Source organism: Mustela nivalis, assembly GCF_964662115.1.
Source record: "Mustela nivalis genome assembly, chromosome: 4".
Lineage (NCBI taxonomy): Eukaryota > Metazoa > Chordata > Mammalia > Carnivora > Mustelidae > Mustela > Mustela nivalis.
This window is the reverse complement of record NC_139023.1, coordinates 65,982,087-66,007,866: the sequence shown is the minus strand read 5'-3', so window position 1 is coordinate 66,007,866 and position 25,780 is coordinate 65,982,087. Positions and strand designations below refer to the sequence as shown.

Sequence of the window (25,780 nt, the reverse complement as noted above, 5' to 3'; positions counted from 1 at the left end):
GCTCAGCAGCAGTCTGCTGTTCCCTCTCACTCTCCCTCTGTGCCCTCTCTGTCTCTCAAATAAATAAATAAAATCTATTTAAAAAAATATTTTTTAAATGTGTATTGATTGATCCAGCTGGTAATTATGCGGGTGTATATACATTTGCAACATTTCATTGAGTGATACTATTAAACTTGGTGCAATTATTGTGAAAATTGTGTCTGTTGAAAGTACTTCTTTAAGGAAAAACATTTTATAAGATAGGGCCTCTCTGTTCCTGAAAGATTTGGTAAACCTGGCCCACAAAACTGCCTGAGTTTGGAGTCTCCCCTGGCCCTCCCCAACCCTCTTGACTTGGAAGCAGGGATGGGAGTGGTTCTTTTTATTATCAGTTTAGTTTCTTTAATACTTACTGTGACCTTCCGTTTCTTCTTGAGTTAGGTTTGGTAACTTGGGTTTTCTGAAAAAATTCTTCTCACCTAAGCTTCCAAATTTATTTGGAGTTAATGTTATTTGTAACACTTTCTATTTTTACAACTGCAACTGTGATCTTTTTAATTTAGAATATTATTTGTGTGGGTCTTTTAATTTTGTTAGGCTGGCAAAAGATTTTTGTTAATCACTTCAATGAACCAGAGTTTGGTTTCATATGCTCTTCTCAATTATGTTTGTCTTCTGTTTTATTAATTTCTGCTTGTATTGTATTCTTTATTTTGATTTGCCTCTAGCTATCAAGTCGACTGCTTAACGCATACTTTTTAAACTTTCTTGTTTTAAAATAAATAAATTTAAGACTCTGACTTTTAAGTATTGTGTTAACAGCAACTCACAAGTTTCTTCATGTGGTTTTTTTAATCTCAGTTATGTTTAATGATTCTGATTGTGATTTCTTTGTTAAGCATTGATTATTTGACTGTGATTTCTAAGAAATTATAAATTCATGGCACCTTTTTAAATGATCCTTTTTATTGGTGATTTAATGATAGATGATCAGAGGATATGGTCTTCATAATATCAGTATTTTGGTATTCATTGAAATATACTTTGTAAGCTGGTACTTGGTCAATTTTTATAAATGTTTATCTGTTCTTAGGAAGAATATGTGGTTTTTTTTGCTGGGTAAGACCCTGTACGATCGTCTTTTAGCTTAAGCTTACTATTGTTACTATATAAATAGACTCCATTTTTATTGTTTTTTGTCTGTTTGATAATCAGTTTATGATAAAGTCTTGATGAAATCTCCCACTAAGGTAGTGGATATTTAAATTCATTTTCCCTGATTTGGTTGGTTTTTATTTCCAAGACACTGTTAAGTATTTACTAGTTACTGATTTCAGTTATCTTCTTGTTGGGTTATTGTTTTTTTAATTATTTATTTAAGGTGCATCTCTGTCCCCACCAGTGCATTTCAGTTTTCCTTAAGTTGTATTTTAATTGGACATGCCTATTTTTTTTTTAAGATTTTATTTTATTTATTTATGACAGAGAACACAAGTAGGCAGAGAGGCAGGCAGAGAAGAGAGAGAGAGAGGAAGGGAAGCAGGCTCCCTGCTGAGCAGAGCCTGATAAAAGCAGGGCTGGATGCCGGGACCCTGGGATCATGACCTGAGCTGAAGGCAGAGGCTTTAACCCACTGAGCCACCCAGGCGCCCCTGGACATGCCTATTATTATACCTGCCTCTGTGTGTGTGTGTGTGTGTGTATACGTGCACTAATTTTTGCCGTTTTTCCCTCACCCTGCCTTTTGGTGTGTTTTTGTAATGCTTTGGGTGTGTCTCGTAAATAACATGTAGCTGGATTTTGATAGTTTCTCCAGTCTAATAATCTCATTCTTCTATTTATTTAATTTTTTTAAAGATTTTATTTATTTGACAGATAGCACAAGTAGGCAGAGCAGCAGGGAGAGGGAGAAGCAGGCTCCCCACAGGGAGCCCAGTGTGGAGCTTGATCCCAGGACCCTGGGATCATGACCTGAGCCAAAATCAAGTGAGACACTTAACCAACGGAGCCACCTAGTGCTCCTAGATGTCCCCCTTTTTAAGGACAGTAATCATGTTGGGTTAGGACCTACCCAAATGATTTCATTTTAACTTGATTACCTTTGTATTATAAAGATCCTGTCTCCAAATATGATCATATTCTGAAGGGTGGGGATTAGCTGAAGGTTAGGACTCTAAAACATCATTTTTGAGGAGGTGCTAATTCAACTTATACCTTTAAAATAGATGAAGACAGCCTATAGAGGGGGACCTTCACACTTGTGGGACTTAAAAAGCTTTGACCCCACATCCGTCTGTACTTTTGGGACACAATATACTACCCTAGTGGACTGTGCCTCTTGTTTTTGCCCCCCTCAGGCTTTAGGACAGTGGAGGGTCTTCTACGTAAGTAGCCTGGGCCTTGCCAGCCACAGTTGATATTGGGTATGGTCCTATGACTAAATGTGTGTGCTCCTCCTTTTCTTGCCTGATTTCTTCCCTTCTGGTCTTCCTGTCTTGAAATGGTATGGCGAGCACCACCCAGCTCATCTTGAGGCTGACTGCACCTGGATGGGACAGCTCAGAAAATTGGAGCTGGACTTTGGTGTGATGTGTCGGTGGAGAATTTTGGAATCAAGGACTGCTTACTGAGGGGCAGGGCGGCTTCTCTGGCTCAGTAGCATGTTGCCCCCCCCCCCCCACCAAGCCTGCTGCTATGACGTGTAGTTTGTGTCCTCTCCCTATTTAATTGTTGAAGCTCTAATTACCAGTGTGATGGTATTTGGAGGTAGGGCCTTTGAAAGGTAATTATGGTTACCAATTAAGGGTGGGCTCCTATGATGGAATTAATGACCCTATAAAAAGAAGGAGAGGCACTGATCTCTTTGTTCAAGTGCATATATCAGGGAAAGGCCCGTGAGTACATAATGAGAAGATAGCCATCTACAAACCAGGAAGGGCCCTCACCAGTCAACCGAATCTGCAGACACCCTGGTCTAGGAATTTCCAGCCTCCAGAACTCCAACAAATAAGTGTTTGTTGTTAGGTCACCCAGACTGTGGTATTTTGTCATAGCAGTCCAAGGTGACCGAGACCCCAGTGGAGGAGTTCCCATTCTTTTGTCTCTCCTTCACCTTGTGATCTTCAGATCAAGCCAGGGAATCTTGTCCAGGGAGAAGGGAGCCTTTTGTATTGATAGCTCACCCACGTGGTTCATGGGATGTGTGCGTGCACTGTTGTGTTTAGTGAAATGTGGGTGAGACCCTGTGTTTGGAGGTACATGGTGTGTGTGCAGTATTGTGTTTGTGTCATTTATTCTTTAAACAAGTAAGCTTTGAGTGAATTATGTGCTGGGTTCTGAGCTCTCACCTATTCCACTTCATGAAAGCCACCCTTGTCAAGATCACCAGAGTCAGTTCTTAGTCATCCTACTACACCTGTGGGCTGCGCATGACATAGCTCATCATAGGGTCACCTCAGTCAGTATGTCCTTCTAGACCAGCACCCTCCAAGGTTTTCTGCTGTTTCAGTGCTTGTCCTTAGACTGCTTGTCTGATTACCTCTCATTTGCTAGACCTCTTCATATTGAAATCCTCCCAAGGCTCAGTCCATGGAGTCTCACTCCCTTATGATCTTATCCAGTAACATGCTTTGGAGCAGGCTGCTGTCTCTCAAATTGAGATCTGCAGACTGGACCTTTTCATTGAACTGCTGCTCATTCTCCACTTGCCCACTTAACATTGCTACTTGGTAACCATCTGCGTGCATGCATGAATGCACAAATGTACATACACTCAGTCAAAACTAACTATTAACACTCAACCTGCCCCTATTTTTTCTTTTTGCATCTCAGTTAATACTCAGGACAAAAATTTTAAAGTTGAGTTTTAATTCCTTATATCCCATATCCAATCCTTGGGCAAATATTTTTAGATCTTCCTTCAAAATGCAAAGAATCTTAACCTCTCACCGCCTTCAGCATAGCTCAAGCCATTAACCCCTCTCATTTGGAAGACCACAATTGGCTGATACTTGGTCTCAGCTTCTGCCTTTCTGACCCTACAGTCTCTTCTCAACACCCCAGCCAGAATGATCCTATTAAAATTAAAGTCGAGGGGGGCACCTGGGTGGCTCAGTGGGTTAAAGCCTCTGCCTTCGGCTCGGGTCATGATCTCAGGGTCCTGGGATCGAGCCCCACATCGGGCTCTCTGCTCAGCAGGGAGCCTGCTTCCTTCTCTCTCTCTGCCTACTGTGATCTCTGTCTGTCAAATAAATAAATAAAATCTTTAAAAAAAAAATTAAAGTCGAGGTGTCAGCCCTCTTCAAACCCTCACCATGGCCTCCTAGACCAATCAGAGTAAAAGGAGGAATGTTGGAATTATCAGGCCAGGAATTTTTAAAAACTGTGATTAGTATCCTCAGGGCTTTAATGGAAAAAGTTAGAAAACATGCAAAACACAGATGGATAATGTTAAAGAGAGAGATGGTAATTCTAAAGAAGAATCAAAAGAAATGCTAGGGGTGAGAAGAACCAAAAAAATAACAAATGAATCCCTTTGATGGCCTCATAAACTGACTGAAAGAATCTCTGAGCTTGAGAATATGACAGAATATCTAAAACTGGAAAGCAAGGAGAAAAAGACTGAAAAAATCACAACAGAATATCCAAAAACTGGCACAACCATAAAAGGCGTAATACACGTGTAATGGGAATGCCAGAGGAGCAGAAAGAAAGAAAGGAACAGATGAAATATTTGAAGTCATAATGACTGAGACTTTACCCCAATTAATGTTAGACATCAAGCCACAGATGAAGCTCGGGAAATATGAAACAGGATAAATGTCAAAAGAATGATTCCCAGGAGGAACATCTGGGTGGCTTAGGCAGTTAAGCATCTGCCTTCACCTCAGGTCATGATCCTGGGGTCCTGAGATGAAGCCCTGCATTGGGCTCCTTGCTTGGTGAGGAGCCTGCTTTTCCCTCTCCCTCTGCGTTTCCCCCCAACTCATGCATATGCGTGTGCGCACCATGCACTTGCTCTCTCGCAAATAAAATCTTAAAAAATGACGCTTAGGAATATCATCTTCAAACTTTAGGAAGTCAAAGATAAAAAGTCTTAAAAGAAGCCACGGATAAAAACACTTTGCCTATACAGGAACAAAGGTAAGAATTATATCTGATTTCTTCTCAGAGCCCATGCAAGGAAGAAGACGGAAGTGAAACATTTAAAGTATTGGAAGAAAAACCCACCAACCTAGAATTCTGTATCCTATGAAATTACCCTCCAAAAGAGAAGAAATGAAGACTTTCTCAGACAAACCAAAACTGAGGGAATTTGTTGCTAGTAGATCTGCCTTGCAAGAAACTAAAAAAAATTGTTCATAGAGAAAGAAAATTATATATTCAGAAACTTTGATCTACATAAAGAAAGGAAGAGCATCAGAGAATGAATATGTGATGGTAAAATGAAGACTTGTTTTTCTTAATCTATTAGCTGTTAGATAAAAAATAACACATTTACACATAGAGACATATATAAAAATGATATACTATGTATAAATGAAATGAATGTCTCTTTATGTCCGCAGTGGTACAAGGGATAGGAGGGGAATTAGGAATATTTTTTTATTTATAAGGTACTCATACTACCTATGAAGTGGTATAATTTTCTTTGAAAGGGAACTTGGATTAGTTGTAAATGTATGTTGCCACTAAAAATAGTTTAGGGGAGCCCGAGTGACTCAGTTGGTTGGACATCTGCCTTTGGCTGGGGTCGTGATCCCAGAGTCCTAGGATTGAGCCCTGCAAAGGGTTCTCAGGATGCTCAGTGGACAGTCTGCTTCTCTTCCCACTCCCCCTGGTCATGTTTTCTCTTTCTTTTTCTCTCTCATTCTCTCAAAATCCTTAAAAAGATAAACAGTTTAAAAAGAAGTATAATTGATATGCTAAGGAAAATGTGAGAATAGAATCCTATAAAATGATTTAAGCCGCAAATGGCAAAAAAAAAAAAAAAAGGAAAACAGCAGTAAGAACAAGATAAGGGCAACAAGTAGTTGTAAAAATATGGTAGGTATTAATCCAACTACAGATACACCTTGTTTTATTGTATTTTACCAATACTACACTTTCTACAAATTCAAAGTTTGTGGCTACCATGTGTCAAGTCTTTTGGTGCCATTTTTTCCAACAGCATTTTTTCTCTTTATGTCTCTGTCACATTTTGGTAATTCTTACAGTATTCCAAACTTTTAAATTATTGTTTAGAGTGATGTGTGATTGTTGATTATGACTTACTGAAAGCTCAGATGATGGTTAGCATTTTTAGCAATAAAGTTTTTTTTTTTTTTAATTAAGGCATATACATTGTGTTTTAGGCATACTGCTATTGCATGGTTAACAGAGTACAGCTTAGTGTAAAGATAACTTTTATATGCAGTGGGAAGCCAAAATTCATTTGTATTGCTTAATTGTGACATTTGCTTTATTGCAGTAGTGTGGAATGAAACCCACAGTGTCTCTGAGGTATGCCTGTATTGCATATCCGTAATCACTTTAAACATCAATGGTCTTAAGTGCATCAGTCAAAAGAGAGAGATTGTCAGAGTGGATAGAAAAGTAAGACCCAACTACATGTTGTCTATAGGAAACTCACTTTAAATATAAAAATTCACATAGATTAAAAGTAAAGGGATGGAGAAAGGTATTCCATGCTGCCATTAATCAAAGGCAGTAGGTGTACCTATGTTAATTTCACACAGTTTAAACTTCAGAGCTAAGAAAGTAAACAAGGATAAAGAGGGGTATTAAATAATGACAAAAGGGTCAATTCTCCAAGAAGATGTAGCAGTCCTTAAAGTGTATGTGCCTAACAACATATAGGCAGAATATGTGAGTCAAAAACTGATAGAACTGCAAGGAGAGATTGATGAATACACTACAATTCTTCTCAAGGTCACATTGGAACATTCTCTATGATAGTCCACATTCTGGGCTATAAGACATGCTATGACAATTTTAAAAGAATAGAAGTCATATAATATCTGCTCTCAGACTGCAGTGGAATTAAAATAGAAACCATAAACCAGAAAGACAGCTGGAAAATCTCCCAAATACTTGGAGATTAAACATACCTTTAAAAAAGATTTTGGTTTTTTGTTTATTTGAGAGAGAGAGCAAGCATCAGTGGTGGGGAGAGACAGAGGGAGAGGGAGAAGCAGACTCCCCACTGAGCAGGGAGCCTGACATGGAGCTTGATCCCAGGATCCTGGGATCATGACCTGAGCCAAAGACAGACACTTAACTAACTGAGCCACCCAAGATGCCCCAGTTTAGAGTAGAAATCTGTGAAACTAAAGGTGGGAAATCAACAAAATGAAAATCTGATTCTTTGAAGTGGTTAGTAAAATCTGTAAGCCCTAGCCAGACTAAGAAAAAAGAAGACACAATATTATCAGAAATGAAAGAGGGGACATCACTACAGGTCTCACAGACGGGGCTTGACTAGGAGTAAGGCATCTTAAAAGGTAATTGCCAGAGAAAGGTAAATTAGGCTCATACAGATTACATTAAAATGAACATGTGTTTTGTTTTTACTTACATAGGGAACCAGGCACATGTTCTAAACAGTTCAGATGAAGTCAAAAAGCTCACATTTATGTGATGAAAGGAATTGAATTGCAAATCTGGGCAAACTGATTTTTCTAGAGGGAAGAGAAGTCCATGGGAACTACCAGACAAACAGTTTGCATGTGTGCCCGTCACCCACAGTTTACAGAAAGCTGTACAATAGGTCAAGACAAGGAAGGCTAGAATCTGATAACCTGAAAGGTTGTGCTGGACGGATACAATGCAGTGTTTTTCTGAAACACTATTTTTCTTCTGAAGACTTTCAGATAAATCAAGTACACTAAAATTTCATTAACTTGAGCTCATATAAATTGGTGAGCCAATGTGACTCAGGAAAAGTCGGAATTAGGGGACTTCCCTAAGAAAATATTGTAGGAGATGCTAGCTCTGTTTCTGTTTACAGCTTTGCTCTGATTTAGTCATTGGATAGATACCCTGTGATCAGCCTTTCTTATGCACACAGGGAGAACCTAGCCCGGTAGGGTATGCTGCTTCCCTGCCAGTCTGTGGATCTGGGAAGTGACCTATCATCGCCTTGTACTCTGGCTTGGGGGCCAGAGGCCAAACCAAGCCTTGAGTCCTGGCCAAGGCTCTGCAGCACCTGCTGCCCTGGCCTGTGACCTTCCTTGTGGGAAGCCTGTCCACCTTGCTGGCTCTTCTGCATTAGGAGTACTGAGGCTGTGTTTTTGATAATCCTGTCCTTCCTCTTCCCAGGCATTTTAGAGACATGCTTGGAAAAAGACCACTCTTGGGAGACAGGGAAATGGGCTGTCAGTGAGATAACAAGATGAAGAGACTTGAATGTGAGTAAAGCCACAGTAGACAATGAAGTTAAGAGTATGGAAGCAAAACAGGGCATGAAAGAGCAGAATATCTGTTGGAACTACATTTCTTCTGGATAGAAGTTATGAAGGCAAAGTTTTCATTGACATAGTTAAATGGGAGTAGTGAAAACAATGTACTGGATTTTAAATAAGAGCAAATCTTAAACAAAACAAAACGAATCTATGTAATTAGCAGATCATCCTTTTAAGATTGTGCATCCTATTTTTGCATTGCAGTAGCCTTTCTTTGGAAGTATTAACGAAAATATACTTGGCCAAATAAGGTACTTATAAGAAAGTCTGTTATCTTCTCTCCCATCCTCCTTTTTCATTTTTCTGTTTGGTGAAATACAAAAAAAAAAAGCCCTGTGATTTTATCATGGGATGAGAAAGAACTGGGAGGCCCACCAGCAGTTTTTCCCTCTTTTGCTTTGATCATATCAGTTAACTGCTGACATTAGCTGTAGTGAGGAAGAAAAATAGCCCTGGATCTACTTAAGGAGCAAGCTGGGACCTAGATATACTGTTCCAGTACAATGATTCTGGATAAATGCTGCTTTGTGTGCTGAGAGAGTGTTCTATAGGATGAGTGGTCACATTGACTAACACCCCTATGAAGATTGTTGTGTTTGCTGGGTACCTGGGTGGCTCAGCTGGTTGGGCATCAGACTCTTGATTTTGGCTCAGGTCATGATCTCACGGTCATGGAATAGAGCCCTACATAGGGCTCTGTGCTTAGCAGGGAGTGATTCTCTTGAGATTCTCTCTCTCTCCCTCTCCTTCTGCGCCTCCCCCAACCACGCTCTCCTAATAAATAAATAAATATCTCTAAAAAAAAAAAAAAAGACTTGTGTTTGCATATCTGTTTTCACTTCTGGTTGAATATAAAGTGGACATTTGGGTGATATCTTTTTAGCACTTAAACAACAAAATGACTATGTTGTTTGAGGAACTCTCTTTTTTCCCAAAACTTTTGTTGTTATAAATGTATTTAACCATTTTTAAGTGCACAGTGGTATTAAGTAAATTTTTACTGTTGTGCAAACATCACCACATTCACCTCCAAAACTCTTTTCATCTTCCCCAACTGAAACTCTATCCCAATTAATAACCCCCCCCCATCTCTCCTCTCTCCAGTCCCTGGCAGCCACCATTCTGCTTCTCTCTCTTATGATTTGACTCCTAATACCTCATATAAGTGGAATCTTAACAGTGTAGGACTTTTCAATGACTGGCTTATTTCACTTAGCGTAATGTCCTGACTTTAAGAGGCAAATGAACTAAGTTTATTTGGCTTAGTCTCAGCCTCTGCTATTCGTGGAGCTCTTCTGACTAACTAAAGTTGTTCTAAACTGAAGGAAGAGGTGTCCCCTTTTTGATTCTACAAAGTAACTCAGAGTGGCTCCTATCAAGGGTATCACACCCAGTATGTATGCTTTATTTTAAGTAATCGTAAATTACAACCATTTTGGAGAACAGGTGAATGGTATCCATTAATGTTGGAAAAAAAACACACCCAAGTCAAGAACTCTTCTAAACATTTATTCTCCAGAAATGGTGGTAAAGGAGACATTTGTAAGAATGTTTGCTATAACACGTGTCTAATATTAGAAACCAAAACCATTAAATGACCATCAGTATGAAGTGGACAAATAGAATATTTATATAGTAGATTACTATATAGTATTAAAACAAATTCATCCATTAACTCATTCACCAAATAGTTATTGAGTGTTTTACACCAGCTGCTCATATAGATATCAGGTTTACAGCTGTGAATAACACAGATAAACCCCTCTCTTCAAGGAGTTTCTAATTTCGTGGGGAGTCAGGTCCTCAACAGGATCCATTAAATAGATTGTATGGTGGACAGTGATAAGGGCCAAGAAGAGAGAATAAAGCAGAAAAGGGGGTGCTAAGGGTTAGGCATGGGGTAGGACATGAAAGCTTGTGGGCTGACCAGGAGCAAAGACCTGAGGAAATGAGGGATCTAGCTTTGCTGAGGAGGAGTGTTTTGGGCCATGAAACATGAGGCTGAGGGTGGGGAAGAGAGAGGAACAGAAGAGAGCCCAGCTGGAATAGTGAACAATCTGCTTCAAAATGGACTGAGCTGTGTGGAAAAAATCGAATTGTATGCAGTAGCACACCTTTTTTTTTTTTTTTTTAAGATTTTATTTATTTATTTGAGAGTGAGCACAAGCCAGGTGAAGGGTAGAGGGAGGAGCAAACTCCCCTCTGAGCAGGGATCCTGATGTGGTGCTCATGACTCAGGACTCCGGGATCGTGACCTGAGCCAAAGGCAGACTCTTAACCGACTGAGCCCGCCACGTGCCCCAGTAGCACACCATTCTTACTAACAGCTTCTAGAGTAGGGGTTCTTAACGTGAATAAAAATACATATGATTGTGAAAGAAGTCAACTGTATTGAAATAGTAAATTTTTTAAACATGTTGTGAAAGTGCTTGGTTCTCAGAGCACTAGGTAGCAAGGCAGTAAATACACAGGCAAGTTCAAGTGTCATCCTTTAAAGAGCCATCAGTGTGAAGGCCATCATGGCTCGTTTGAATGGGGCTTTGGGCCAGCTGTGGGCTTGCCTTTGACTAACCCCCCTGCCTCTATGTATCCATCAGTTGTAGGGAGTCACAGAGAGTAAAATACATAGCTGGACCATTGATGTGAGAACATAGGACCTGGCCATTTGGAGTCTGAACAATTAACTACCAGGCACAAAGCTGCCTAGCAGTTGCTTGGCTCCATCACCTCAACACTTCTAGACAGTCTGACAGCTGGTCTGGCACCTCTGTGATAATTTCAAGGCAGTGTGAACATAAATATTTTAAGTTCTCTCTAGCCCCTGTAATGTGAGAGGGAAATCTGAATGCTCTTGGTGATGAAGTCAAAGATACTACTGATATTTTAATGTTCTTGCCTACACTTACAGCTGAAAGACATGATGAATTTTGGTTAGAAGTTAGTTAAGCTAAAGGTGATTTTTTTTCTGTCTAAATTCCAGGATACCCTGATACCTGCCCGTGAATGCCAGGTTAAGAATCTTGCTCTAAAACAGTATATTTTTCAAGGCTAAACACACACACACACACATATAAATGCACTAAATTTATGATTGTGATTGTTTCTGGTGGGTCTAGGACTAGGGGTGGTGTATAATATGTTACAGAAATAGAGAATATGTTATAAAAATAATTATGGTATTCGTGGCAGAAAACCAACCCCCAAACCCCTTAATATCCAGCAGAATTTGTAGACCAGATTCCAGTTCTTTCTATGCATTTACCTTGGTGGTCCTGTTTATTGATAGAAAAACAGCTGTTATGACAAAGGTAATGTCCTCGCTTGGCCAGTGTGATTATCTGGGCTCAAATCCCAGCTTAATTTCTAAATGTGTTTATGCCAAATAATTTATTTTATAAATGTTTGTGTACTTTTAATAGCAGTAATGGTTAAGCAGATTCCTGGTGCAGACCCACACTTCTCACTAGTTGCATGATGTTGGACAAGTGATTTTACCTCTTTGCTTTGGTCCCTTATCTGAGAAAAGGGAATAGCGGTACTATTTTTATCATGGGGGAAGGATGATTCAATGAGTCAATATATATAAAGCTCCTAGAAACCACTTCCCAAAACGTGGCTTTCCTCTTGATTTTTCTATTCTTTCCTATAGCCCTGGAGCCTTTCTGTTACTGGCCAAAACTATAATGTTTTCTCTTGGACAAAATTTAATAAAATTTCAGCTCCTCAGAATGCTTAAAATTGAAGGTTCTAACTTCTCTTGAGTTTTGTTCAAAGGGCCTTTTTTAAAAAGATCTTTCTAGGGGCACCTGGGTGGCTCAGTTGGTTAAGTGTCTGCCTTTGGCTCAGGTCATGATCCTGGAGTCCTGGGATCAAGCCCGGTGTTAGGCTCCCTGCTCAGTGGGAAGGCTGCTTCTCCCTCTCTCATTCCCCCTGCTTGTGTTCCCTTTCTCTCTCTCTCTCTCTCTCTCTCTCTCTCTGAGATAAATAAATAAATAAAAAAAATCTTGAAAAAAAAACTTTCTAAACTATTACCTTTTGAAAATTCTATTTTACTTCATTAAACATTTTCTTTTCTTTGAGTATAGTTGACTCACAATATCACATTAGTTTCAGGTGTACAATGTAGTGATTCAGTATTTCTCTACTGTATGCCATGCTTACTGCAGTGCAGCCTCCATCTGCTCAAATATCACCTAATAGCTTTTTCCGCCATTCTCTTCTCGCTTCTAGACCTTCCCGAGGCTCATTCCCTCACCCCCATCAGGTCTCTGTTCAAGTGTGACCCTCTTGGGAGGCTTTCTCTAATCTCACCTTATCCCTAATATCACCCTTTGCCATGCTTGATTTTGTTGCATATCATTTACTACTGTATGATTGGCTAATTTTTTTTTTACACTTAACATTACCTGCTCTTAAAAAAACCCCAAAAAACACAACTCTCCCTCACTAGAATGGAGGGGAGCAATGCTGTCCTTTTTACCATTATATTTCTGGTCCTTTGCAGGCATTTGCTCCTTAGTAGGGATGCAGCCATGTGTGATATGTTGTGTTAGGCCCAACTCACAAATTTGGAAGCTTAGGCTCTGCAGAGTCAGTTATAGAATCAGAGTCACATGGTTTATAAATCATAAAGCCAGTGACTGCTTTGCTGGGGATTTTTATACTTGTCAAGCTGCCTTCTAGGTAAGACAAATTATTATAAGCTTGTATTTTCACCCACCATAGGGACCAAACTACTCAAACGGAATACATTAGTGGAAATAGTTGTTATAGTTGGATATTTCTGATCATTTAAAAAAATACTTTTTTTCCCCCCCAAATTCAGGAGGATATGGCAAAAAAAGTGGTCGTAGTAAAAAATGGAGGGAAATGCTGAAGCTGCCCCCTGTCAGCCAGTGCAGCGAGCTTAGACATTTCATTGGTGAGTAAGCGGTGCCAGCCTGGAGATCGTGCCTGGCATTGTACCATTTGTTAGATGTTATTCTTTTAAGGAGTAATATGTACTCATTGTTCTATATGGAACAAAAGAGTAATATAGTAAATGTTTCTCTGCCCTTGACCCCACTAATCATCTAGAAGTAAACATACAATTTTCTAGTTTCATCCATGCTGTAGTCTGAATCAGTACTTAATTCCTTTTTTTCTTGGCAAATAACATCTCACCATATGCATATATCACTTATTTATCCATTCGTCAGTAGATCGATGAGCTGTTTAAATTTTTTTTGTCTATTATGAATAATGCTGCTAGAAACATTCCTGTACATGTGTTTTCTTTGTGGTAGGGTATACATAAAAATTACCATTTTAACCATTTTTAAAAGATTTTATTTATGAGAGAGAGAGAGAATGAGTGTTTTTTTTTTTTTACTTGCTTTTTAATATATTTATAGATATAAAATTAGGCCTCTAACAGTGGCAGGGCAGAGATTGCTGCCACCAAACAACTTTGTTTTAAAAGTAACAGAAGAGGTAACACGTCCTTCTATCCTTCCTCCACTTCCGCCCCTCCTCCCGCTCCTCCCAGCCCCCCTCAGCAGACCTAGTTAGGGGTGACGGGATTAAGAGCGTGAACGACACATCATCAAGTGTGAAACACTGTGGGAAGTACAGAGGGTGAACGGGTGGGAAGGAAAGTGAAGAGTGTGGGGCGGTTAGGGGCTCTAAGGACTCCCCAGAAAAAACAAGATCCTGGGTTGAGGTTGGTCGGGGGGGGGGGGGGAGTGCAGCTGTCACAGACTTTTAAAAAATAAAGAAGAAAAAGGCCAAAAATCTAAACCAGAGAGTGGCACTCCTACCACCCCCACTCTGGCCCATGGGTCTGAACAGCCAGTTATCCCCACCCCCCACCGAAGAAACAAGGGAGATGGAAGAAAAGAAAACCGCATTCCCTACCCCAAACCAGTTAACAAAATAGGCTCCCCCTCTTAAAAAACAAGGCTTTGGGGAGAGGCCATTTCTGCTGAGCCCTGTGCACCTCTCCACGGAGCCCATCCCTGGGTGTGACTCCCGCTCTTAGCTACTCCGCGGGTTCGCTCCCCCTCTGGTCTTTCTCCTGGGATGTCTTTCTTTTTTATCTAAAGCAAAAAGTCCAAAGTGCGTGTCTGCTGAATGGAAGGGCCTGGGGAGGGGCAAAGGGAGAGGGAGATAAGCAGTCACCCCAAAGAGCATGGAGCCCACGTGGGGTTGATCTCATGACCCTGTGATCATGGCCTGAGTTGAAACCAAGAGTCAGTTGCTTGACCAACTGTGCCACCCAGGCTGTGCCTCATTTTAACCATTTTCAAATGCAAAGTTCAGTGGCATTGATTTGGATATTGTATATATGTAATACACTTTGTGTATCCATTCATCTGTCGAATGGGTTGTTTCTACCATTTGTCTATTGTGAGTAATGCTGCTAGGAACATTGCACAAATGTTTGAGTCCCTGCTTTCATTTCTTTTGTGTATATACCCAGAATTGGAATTGCTGGATAATATGATAATTCTATGTTAACTTTGTAAGGCACTGCTAAACTGTTTTCCAGTATGGCTATACCATTTTATGTTCCCACAAACACTGTATGAAGGTTCCAGTTTCCTCCTCAGAGAGGACATGACTTTTTATTTTCCATTTTGTTTTTATTATAGCAATCTGAGTGGGTGTGAATTGGTTTCTCATTGTGGGTTTTTCTTTTCTTTTTTTCTTTAATTAATTTTTTAAAGTTTTATTTATTTAGGTAATCTTTACACCCTGCATGGGGCCTGAACTCACAGCCCCGAGATCAAGAGTCATTTGATCTCTGACTGAACCAGCCAAACACTCATATCTCATTGTGTTTTGATCTGTGTTTCCCAATGACTAATGATACTGAATATCTTTTCATGTATTTATTGGCCATTTGTATATCTTCTTTGGAGAAATATCTGTTCAAATCCTTGTCCATTTTTTAAAGTAGGCTCTGTGCCCAGTGTGGAGCCCAATGTGGAGCTTGAACTCATGACCCTGAGATCAAGAGTCAGATGCTAGCTTAACTGACTAAGATGTCTAGGCACCACCTTTGCCCATTTTTTAATTGGATTGTTTGCCTTGTCTTTGTTGAAATGTAAATGTTCTTTATATATTCTAGTTACTAGACTCTTATCAGACAGTTGCTTTTCAAATATTTTCTCCCATTCTGTGTTTTCTTTTACTTTCTTGATGATTTCTTTTAGGAACCCAAGTTTTTATTTTGATGAAGTCCAATTGATCTATTTTTTTCTTTTTTTGCTGTGCTTTTGGTGTCATATCTAAAAAACCACTAGTTAATCCAAAATCACAAAGATTTACACCTATACTTTCTTCTGAGTTTTATAGTTTTAGCTCTCACATTTAGATGTTTGATCCAGGTGTGGCGTGAGGTAGGGATTCAGTTTCATTCTCTTGCATTGGATATCCAGTTCCAGAACCATTCATTGAAATGACTATTTTTTCACCATTGAACTCTCTTTGTGCCTTTATAAAAAATCCCCTGACTGTAAAGGTGAGGGTTTATTTGTAGACACTTGTGAGAAAACATGTGTTTCTATCTAGAGCCTACCCAGGTAATCCAGGAGAGTCTGCCATCTCGAGATTCTTGACTTCATCATATTTGCAAAGGCTCTTATTTATTTATTTATTTATTTGACAGAGAGATCACAAGTAGGCAGAGAGGGGGGGGGGAAGCAGGCTCCCCAAGAGCAGAGAGCCTGATGATGTGGGGCTCAATCCCAGGACCCTGAGATCATGACCTGAGCCACAGTCAGAGGCTTAACCCACTGAGCCACCTAGGTGTCCCAACAAAGGCTCTTTTTTAAAAGTAAGGTCATATTTATAGGGACTAGGACCTGGTACATTGGGAGGGCCATTATTCAGCCGGCTACAGATGGTAACTCTAGGCTTTACTTGTTGAGGAACTGGCAAGTTGTTTTCCAAAGCAGCTGCATATTTTACATTCCCACCAGAAATATATGAGAGTTCCAGGTTCTCCACATCCTTGCCGACACTTATTTTCATTATAGCCATCCTTGTGAGTGTGATTGGCACTTCACCTATGACTAATAATGTCAAACACCTTTTTTATTTGTTATTGGCTGCGCTTCTTTGAGCCAACTGATATTTGATCCATAGTGTTAATAGTACTTTCTAATCTCCAAGTGATTAGAACGGAGGTTGCTTCCATTATTTGACATTTGCATTGTAGTTAAGATATAAAATTTATTTTGGGACTATTTATGCTATTGAATGTATTCGTAGGGTTATAGAAACATTTTCATGTCTATTTGCATATTAATTACCTCAGTATGTTTCTGATTCTTTGGGGGTAAGTTTTAGTGAATAGAATGAAGTAAATTTTATTAAATGTCCCATTAGTTAACTTTTTCCCCTAGTTCATGCTCTTTTTAAAATTAGTTTATTTGCATTGAGATATGTAATTTACATATAACGTTGTATAAGTTTAAGGTGTACAGCGCCCTCAGTTAAGTTTTAAATGTCATCGTTTATTTGTTTCCGTGTACCTAGCACTGGGTATGGCCCTACCAATACAGTGGCTAAGAAACAGATGTGACCTTTGCCCTCTTGGCAGAGATAGTTATAAAATAAAGAATTGCAGAAATAAACTTCATTACAAACTGCAGGAAGCCCTTTGAAGGAAAAGGTGCAGACTTGGGTAAGTACAGGATCCCAAAGTGGGACAGAGCATGACAATTTCCAGGGACATGAAAAAGGCCAGTCTTCCTGGAATGGAAACAAGGAAGGGCAGTGGCACTGTATGAGAGGAAGGGAGGGAGGCAGGGCTTGTGGGCCTGGTAAGGGCATTTGTCTTAGTGGAAAGTCGATCTGTCAGATTTCCATCAGAGGGATGATGTAAGTGGATGCACGTTTTTGAAGGGCATCTGGGGTTTCCGTGTGAGGACTGATTGAGAGTGCAGAGAGGGGAGCGGGAAGGCCAAAGGAGACATTGTTGCTACTGCTGGCGGGAGTGATGGAAGCTTAGTGTCAGCTGGAGGCCATGGAGCCTGATGACTATGAGATATCTCTAAGAAGTGGGATCTGGTTGATTTATGTGGAAGTAGGAAGGACGGTGTCCTAAGGATGACTCCCAGGTCTGATCACCAAACCGAGATCAGGTTCACAGGGTGAGGGGCTGTGTTGGATGCAATCTGTGCATTCATGTTTAGAGATCAGAGGAGTCTGGGCTATATGTGCAATCTGGGAGATATCCGTGTCCCCTGGTGTCTCGGCATCACATGACTGGGAGTGGATAAGCTCTTCCTAGAGACAAGAGGACGGGGAAAGAGCCCTCATATCCCCGTGTAGCTCAGGCGAAGCACACCAAGGAGGAGCAGGCAGATGGGTCTGTATGCAGTCTGGGAAGTGGAGGGGTCAAGAGACCAGCAGACTAGGATAGATCCAGGCAGGTGAGTATGCAGCAGAAAGGTTGTGCAGCTGCTGGTTTTGTCCCCAAGGTCAGAGTCTTTGTTTCCATCTCTAGCGCTCAGCCACAGCTTTGTTGAATGAATGAAGGAATGAATAAATTGGTGACCTCAGCTGGAGTTATGTCAGGCAGATGTACAAGCAGACTCCCCCCTAATGAAAGAACGTTCCCACTCAGCTACCCTCTACTTCGTAAGCAGATCTTTATTTAACTAGTTTACATGTACATTTGATCTAGTCTGGTAGTAAGCATATTTTGGGTTTTTCTGATTTTTATCCTCTGATTGTCCTAAATTTGTGGATGCTGGAAAATCCACGAGCTATAAAACTCTGAGTCAGTGTCCTTTCTAAAGGAGAATCACTTTGAAAACAAGAGAGAAAGCTTCTGGTAAACGGCTCATTCTTGTCTTGGAATTTGGTGCATTTAGAAACAGCAGTCTCTTGACTAGCTGGTCCCCCTTCCAACTCGGCCCATCAGGAGAGTGCCTCTCAGGAATGGACTTGGACTCTGGTACACTGTGCATTCCAGGCCCAGACGGCCTCTGTGCTCCTTCTCCCTGTCCACTGTGGCAGGGCTCCAGCCTCCCCGTGGCCCGAATTCCCTGTGGGGCGGGGCCTCTCTCTCTCTCCCCCTATTCTGCTCACCCATGGCTGGAACAGTAGATGGTTCACTGGGTAGTCTCTGAGGAGTCAAAAGAAGAAGCTGGGTCTTCTGGTTCCTGCAGGACCAGGGCCTCTGATGGGAAGACAGAAGGCTGTCTGCTGCTTCTGAGATATATTTTGTGACACATTTCTCTGGTTTATAGGATTTAATTTTAGTAATATAAGAAATCTACTGCATGGAAAAGTGAAATCATTAATAGAATTGTGAGGCAGATAAGGTAAAAAAGCAAGAGATTTGGATGGAGTTTTTGTGATTATTTAAATGTCAGGGTTTTATTTTATTTTATTTTTTAAATTTTATTTATTTATTTGACAGAGAGATCACAAGAAGGCAGAGCAGCAGGAGGAGAGAGAGGGAAGCAGGCTCCCTGCTGAGCAGAGAGCCCGACGTGGGGCTCGATCCCAGGATCCTGAGATCCTGACCTGAGTCGAAGGCAGAGACTTAACCCACTGGGCCACCTAGTTGCCCCTAAATGTCATATTTTTAAAGACTGATTTAGAGAAACATTTTTAAAATTCCCTGATTATACTACTTCGTATAGGTTCCATGATGTTGCTGTCATTGCTCTAAGATTCTGTTAATGTCATCAGTGTGAAAATTTGAAGTTGCTATAGGATGGAGAAGATTGTATGTATCATGAAATATTTTGAAATAATTAAAGGACTTTACTGAGTAAATTATCACCTATATTCCCACCACCCAAATATAAGTGGAAGATTTTGGAATTAAGGTGTTTTTGAACCATGCACCATTTTTGTTCTTGTACCTGAGCCAATCTAAAAAAACCGGACTGGGTAACATGAGAGGTTTTCTTGTGAGGTGCCTGTATCAGTGCTGTGTCCAGTCTGAATGTCCCCATTGTCTTCCCATCACACCACAGGACCGTCTTGTCCTTAAGGTCAAACTCCTGTTGATTGGGCCTTCTCAGCCAGGTGGTGCGCTGAGGCCCTTCATTTCCTTCACTGATCTGGCGCTGTGGCGCAGGGCAGCGGTTGCATTTTCCAGAGGAGTGTGAGGTGTGTGCCATTTGACCTGGTCTTGTCTCAGACCTCCTCATGCTCTTTGATTTTGCCTTGCTTCCTTCTGGAAAAACCTAAGGCGCTCTTAACTTGTGTTTCTGTTTTTAAAGCTCTCTCAGAAAATGTGGCTTACATCATGTGATCATTTACTCAAGAGATTTTACAGTTATGACAGAAATTTACATAGTATCTGAGCTTTAGCATATAGACCTAAAGATTTATTTATTTATTTGACAGACAGATCACAAGTAGGCAGAGAGGCAGGCAGAGAGAGAGGGGAAGGGAAGCAGGCTCCCTGCCGAGCAGGCAGAGGCTTTAACCCCACTGAGCCAGCCAGGCGCCTCAGGATATAGACTTAAAATGCACAAATAATCTTACATTCTTCCTGCCTGCACCTAAATTAAGACTTGTAGCTTCCTTTACAAGTAAGGACTCAGATTTAGCTGTTAGGAGTTCTGGATGAAATTAAGGGTGATCAAGAAATAAATCTGGAAAGCTTGAATGGAATCCATCTCTAATAAGCAAATATTTTTTAGTATCTGAGGATGATATAAATATAAAATGCAAAACAAACGAAAATATACCCACAGCTACCCCCACTCCACATACCCCAAATAAACTTAAACTTTGGACATTTGGTTTGCCAAATTAGCCAGGTTAATTTGGAGTACACTGTTTTCTTCCTGGCCAGGCTGCTCCCTCCTGACCCCCTGCTGTGGCATCCTACTCCAGATCTCTTGGGCTGTGGAGCAATTCCTCAACCTAGGTATCTCAAAGATGTCTCCCACCCCATTTATATAACTCTGGCCACCTGCTTTGCAGCCCCTTCCTCTGCTCATGGGGCACAACCGGCCTCTCTTCCTGTTTCTCTACCAGCGAATGATCTCGATTTCCCCAGTGCTGCCTACACCATACAGATATTGGTGCCCACTGTATGAACCAGAGTCTGGGACTGTTCTGCTCACAGGTTCTCATCTCCACGAAGGGTATTGCCTTCTACCTGTCCATCAGCTTCCTCATTGTCCCCTCAGTAAAGGATGGGTTCCTTGAGAGTAGGGCTCCTGTGGTTCCTGTCATCATGTCCTCACTGTTAAGGGGGAGACTTGACAGAAGTTGAATGAGTTGCCTTCTGAAATTCTTTTGTTACCAGAGAATTGGCTTCTCTCTTCCCACTCTGCTGCCTTTGTTCCTGCCCGGCTCCTCTTACTGATGGTTGGTCCCATTGCCCCACTTTGCCTCCACTGCCCTGGGACCTAAGTAGCTCTCAAGAGCAAGCATTTCCCAAAAGGTCTCTGCATTCCTTAAGATGCTAAACTTACTTTTGTGAAGAGTCCATGAAATGATACATAGAAGGGACTCAAAATAGTACCTGAAACACGTGAAGAATTGTCACCACTAATTGTTACGCTCATCTCTGTTCCTTCTAGGGTAGAGGGAAGTCCTTGGTATGATATCAAGGCTTGTGGAAAATACAATCTCAGTCTTTTTTTTCTTTTTCTGCTGTTTTGTAAAGCTTAATTTGCCTCTATATTTTGCTTCCCTGAGTCCCCTTTTTCAGCCATACTTGTTGGGTCAATCGCTTACTTTCTTGGTTCACAGGCTATTTTAAGAATTAAAATATGGTACAGTAGTACATATTATAATTATATTCCATATCATTTCATAATTATATATGATCTGGAAATGAGCAAGTGTTGTTGGAGCCAATAAAAGGAAACTATTCTGCACTGCTCACACTTTGCCAAGGATAGTATTCCCAATATTTTGATAGGGTTATTTATTTTTCTATATTTCTTTGCTTCTTCTGTATCATACCCACTGTTTGTCATTTTTGGTTTCTTTTTTTTTTTTTAAGTTTCTCTTGTTTTATTATTAAAACTCCATAAGTAATTTTTTTTTTTTAATATAGGATGAATGGAAGGTAAAGTTTTGAGTTCTTAAATTTTGGAAAATGTCCCTTTTTTGACTTCTTGTTTGATAGTTACAGAATATTGAATTCTGTTACAGAATATTTCCACCTCCCTTGACCCCTGAACTTTGAAAACATTGGTGTATTAGTTTCTGGCTGTGTTAGTACAGTGTCGCTGATGCTTTAGGTCTAGTAGCTAACGTTTTACTCTTTCTCAGAGGTTTCCTCGTTTCTCCTTACTGTTGGGAGTATCACCGGGCTGCCCCTGGATGTGGGTCTGCTGTCAGTGGTTATGCGTAGTGTTTCGTGGGGCCTCTAAATCTTAGGCGCCTAGCCAGTCATTCTGATCAGGACTGGGACAGCTCCCCAAGCCCCGGCCCCGGCCGGGCCGGGGCCCCCGCCCCCGCCCTGCACCGCCCCGCCCCGCCCCGCCCCGCCCCGCCCCCTCTGCTCCTCCCAGCTCTAGCGAGTGGGAGGGGCTCTGCAGCGGGCAGGGTCGTGTGGGCGGGTTCCCTTAGGAAGTCCCGACTGTGTAGGATTTATACTGAGGGTTCTTCAACAAATCCAATGGAGCAGCTTTCTTCCAGATTATCCACAAATTTTGGACTCCTGTGGATACCCTGTATTTGTTTTCCATGTTGGGTTTCGTTCTTTTTGTTGTGGCTTTGGTTTTTGTTTGAATTTTTGGTCATATTCTTAGGAATCCAGGAGAAAAACTAGGCAGACCTGTATGCTCCATTTGCAATCCTTAGCTGGAAACTAGGAACTTTCCCGAACCCTTGGATTTGGGAGGAAAGTGTTAAAAACTCTCAGTATTATAAAAATGTAACTTTTTCACTGCCTGTATCTTTTTTTTTTAAATATAGTATCCCTAAAATAAAATGTGCTAGTAAAATTGTACAAAGTGGGTGGTAGATATTTTGCAAAACGGTTGTTTGTTGAAACAAGCAGTGGTGCACTGGCAACCAAAGTATTTCTCTCCTTGCCTATACTTTTTCATTTGGAGTCTCAGCCACCTAAAGTAGGATTATTTAGAGTCTTAGAACTACTTGGCATGGGTAAACCCTTTAATTGAGGAATTTGTTATGGCTTCCTTACTTTTCATTAATTTTTATTTAATTCTTAAGCTTTACAGCCACTATAGGAGTACTTCAATACTGCTAAAAGAGCAACTGATTTTCTTGCTGTTTAAATTAACCTATTTTGAACATAACATTTCTGTGTTATATCCCTCTTGATATTTTGACTAAATATTAGTGCCTTGTACTCAAAACAATATCAGTGTGTGTGGTAAGGTTAAGGTTTGTAACACATTACCCCACTGAAAAGAAAAAGAAATCCCAAGAGCTGTTTTAAAATAATTAAGCATATGTAATGTTTGTAACTGGTAAAAGTGTAGCAAAATGGAAAAGAGTTTCTAAAAATGTACTTAAGTACATTCTTGCAGTGTATTTCACATACCTGCAGTTTGGGCCAAACACACTGTGGGGTGGGGACAGACCTATGGGAGGATGGAGCCAGATTTCTTCTCTGCCCGTCTCTTCTCTGCTGTGACCTTGATTGCTCAGTTCCCCAGGAGTACTGCTCCCCTGTGTAATTCCTTTTGGAGAGCAGCAGGGATATGTCCAATTATGCGTCACACACCTTTCTTTATCAATTCTTTTTTTTAAAATATTTTATTTATTTATTTGACAGAGAGCGATCACAAGTAGGTGGAGAGGCAGGCAGAGGGGGGGGGGAGTAGGCTCCCCGCTGAGCAGAGAGCCCGATGTAGGGCTCGATCCCAGGACCCTGGGATCATGACCTGAGCCGAAGGCAGAGGCTTTAACACACTGAGCCACACAGGTGCCCCTCTTTATCAATTCTTACAGCTCCTTTGGCTCTGTCCACATTTTATAAACATTCATGATGACCCAGTCTACATTAGTAAACAAATGAGTAGTTTTTAAAAACACACACACACAAATACTATTTTTTACTTTTTTTTAATCAGGTGAAAACAGCAGTTCAGAAAAAACTTTCTGAATTGTAATGATCATATTGGTTTATTTCTTATCTCCTTCCCTCACCTAGAAAAGGATTATAGCAGTCTTTGTGACAAGCAACCAATAGGAAGACTTCTCTTCAGGAAATTCTGTGATATACAGCAAGATCTAAAGGGATGCATTGAATTCCTGGATGCAGTGGTAAGCAATTTAGCTCTGTGCTGAACTATCCATTCTTGTGCTTATGAAAATTAACATACTAGATCTGAAAAATTAGGTCTCTCTAAGTTCAGTAGACCTTGGCAATGACAGTAAGAGTAGAAAAACTATTTTTTTGGTATCATGTTACCTCGGTATGGAAGTCCTTATATGATACATCTCCATATCTGCGGTTTTTGCTTTCTGTGCTTTCAGTTAACTGAGGTCAGTTGGAGTCTGGAAGCAGACGGTCTGCCTTCTGTCCTGTGGTCAGTGCAGGCACACTCAGATATTGCGGGTCTATGTCCAGACCACAGCAATGAAGCGAATATCACATTGAAGCATGTCAAATAAATTTTTTGTTTTCCATTGGATAAAAAAGTTATGTCTACAGTATACTATAGTCTATTAACTGTACAATAACATTAATCTAAAAAAAACCTCTGTTGCTAGAAAATGCTAACCATGCTTCGACCTTTCAGCAAGGCATCATCTCTTTTGCTGGTGGAGGGTCCTGCCTGGATGTTGATGGCTGCTGGCTGGTCAGGGTAGGGGTTGCTGAAGGTTGGAGTGTCTGTGGCAGTTTCTTAAAATAAAACAAGATGGAAGTTTGCAACATTGATTGACTCTTCATTTCACTTGAACACAGTATAGGTTTTTTTTAAAAAAAAATTTATATATGAGAGAGAGGGCATGAGCATGGGGGTGGGGAGGGGCAGAGGAAGGAGACTCCCCTGAGCAGGGAGCCTGTGAGACTCCATCCCAGGACCCTGGGATCACGACCTGAGCCGAAGACAGAACTGACTGAGCCACCCAGGCACCCCTAGAGGCCATCATAGGGTTATTAACTGACCTAATTGCGATATTGTGTGTTGGTGAATGGGGAGGCCTGGGGAGAGGGAAAGAGAGGGGAAGGGCTGGTCAGCGGAGCAGTCAGAACGCCCATAATATTTATTAAATTTACTGCCTTATATGAGTGTGGCTCAGGTAGCCCCAAAATAGTTAAAAGGAACATCAAAAATCACTGATCACAGATCACCAAGGTGAATATAATAATAATGAAAAGGTTTAAAATTGGGAGAATTTCCAAATTATGACACAGAGACAGGACATAAACAAATGCTCTTGGAAAAATGGCACCAATAGACTTGTTGGCCAGAGCATTGTTACAGACCTTCGATTTGTAAAGAAATGCATTGTCTGTAAAGAGCAACAAAGCAAAGCGCAATAAAACAAGGTATGCCTGTATTCTTTCAGAAGGACATTTGAGGGTCTTGCCTATCCTCCATGCAGCTCCCCAGCCCTTTCCTTCCTGGTGTCTTTACTAGAGTAAGACAAAGCTTTGAAAGGAGGTTTCTTTCTTTCTTTCTTTCTTTTTTTTTTTTTTTTTTCTGTTGTTGTTGTTTTTAATTTAAGCTAGAACTCTGGTGTAGTGAGACAGGCCTGTTAGTTCCAGGAATAGAATGTAGATATGTCTTAGTGTATTGGGTTCTATTTGCCAAGCTGCTATATTTTAAGAATTTAGGGACCTCCAGCTCTGTATTCAAAATGCCTAAACTGTATTGTTAAAGTTCCTTCAGGTTTGGATCTTCTTCTTCTTTTTTTTTTTTTTTAAAGATTTTATTTATTTATTTGACAGAGATCTCAAGTAGGTGGAGAGGCCGGCAGAGAGAGAGAGAGAGGAGGAAGGAGGCCTCCCGCCGAGCAGAGAGCCTGATGCAGGGCTTGATCCCAGGACCCTGGGACCATGTCCTGAGCCAAAGGCAGAGGCTTTTAACCCACTGAGTCACCCAGACGCCCCATAGTTTGGATCTCCTGATAGTGACATGAGACCTATTAATGGTTAGGTGACCACCAGTTGACTACAATGACAGGTTCTGTTCGGTTTTGTGTTGTTTTTGGTGGCAGCTGTGTGAGTTAATAAAGAACGCCTCGTTATGCCACTTGTACAGTACGTGCTGCTTGGACTGTCCTTGTGGTAGGTGACTGTGGGTTCTTGGAGCTTCGGCAGTGGAGAGATGGCATCTTGCCATCTTGCCTAGCTCCCTCATGGTACGCAGTGTGATTGTTCGCTCTTTACCGCTCAGTGTTTGTTGACTGAATTAATGGCATCTTTGGCAATT

The 25,780-nt window shown here is 40.9% G+C and overlaps 1 protein-coding gene across 8 annotated transcripts in view; it reads left to right on the top strand.

Moving 5' to 3' along the window:
• GRK4 (G protein-coupled receptor kinase 4) overlaps positions 1-25,780 on the top strand; it is a 110,513-nt gene that overhangs the window by 9,887 nt on the left and 74,846 nt on the right. For 7 of the 8 annotated variants that reach the window (XM_082727092.1, XM_082727091.1, XM_082727089.1 and 4 more), the window contains exons 2-3: positions 13,270-13,365; positions 23,548-23,660. The exons of the other annotated variant lie outside the window; for it this stretch is intronic. In XM_082727092.1, coding sequence (XP_082583218.1) covers positions 13,314-13,365; positions 23,548-23,660 — 165 coding nt within the window. In that variant the 5' untranslated portion in view covers positions 13,270-13,313. The remainder of the gene's footprint in view (positions 1-13,269; positions 13,366-23,547; positions 23,661-25,780) is intronic. 8 annotated transcript variants of the gene reach the window in all.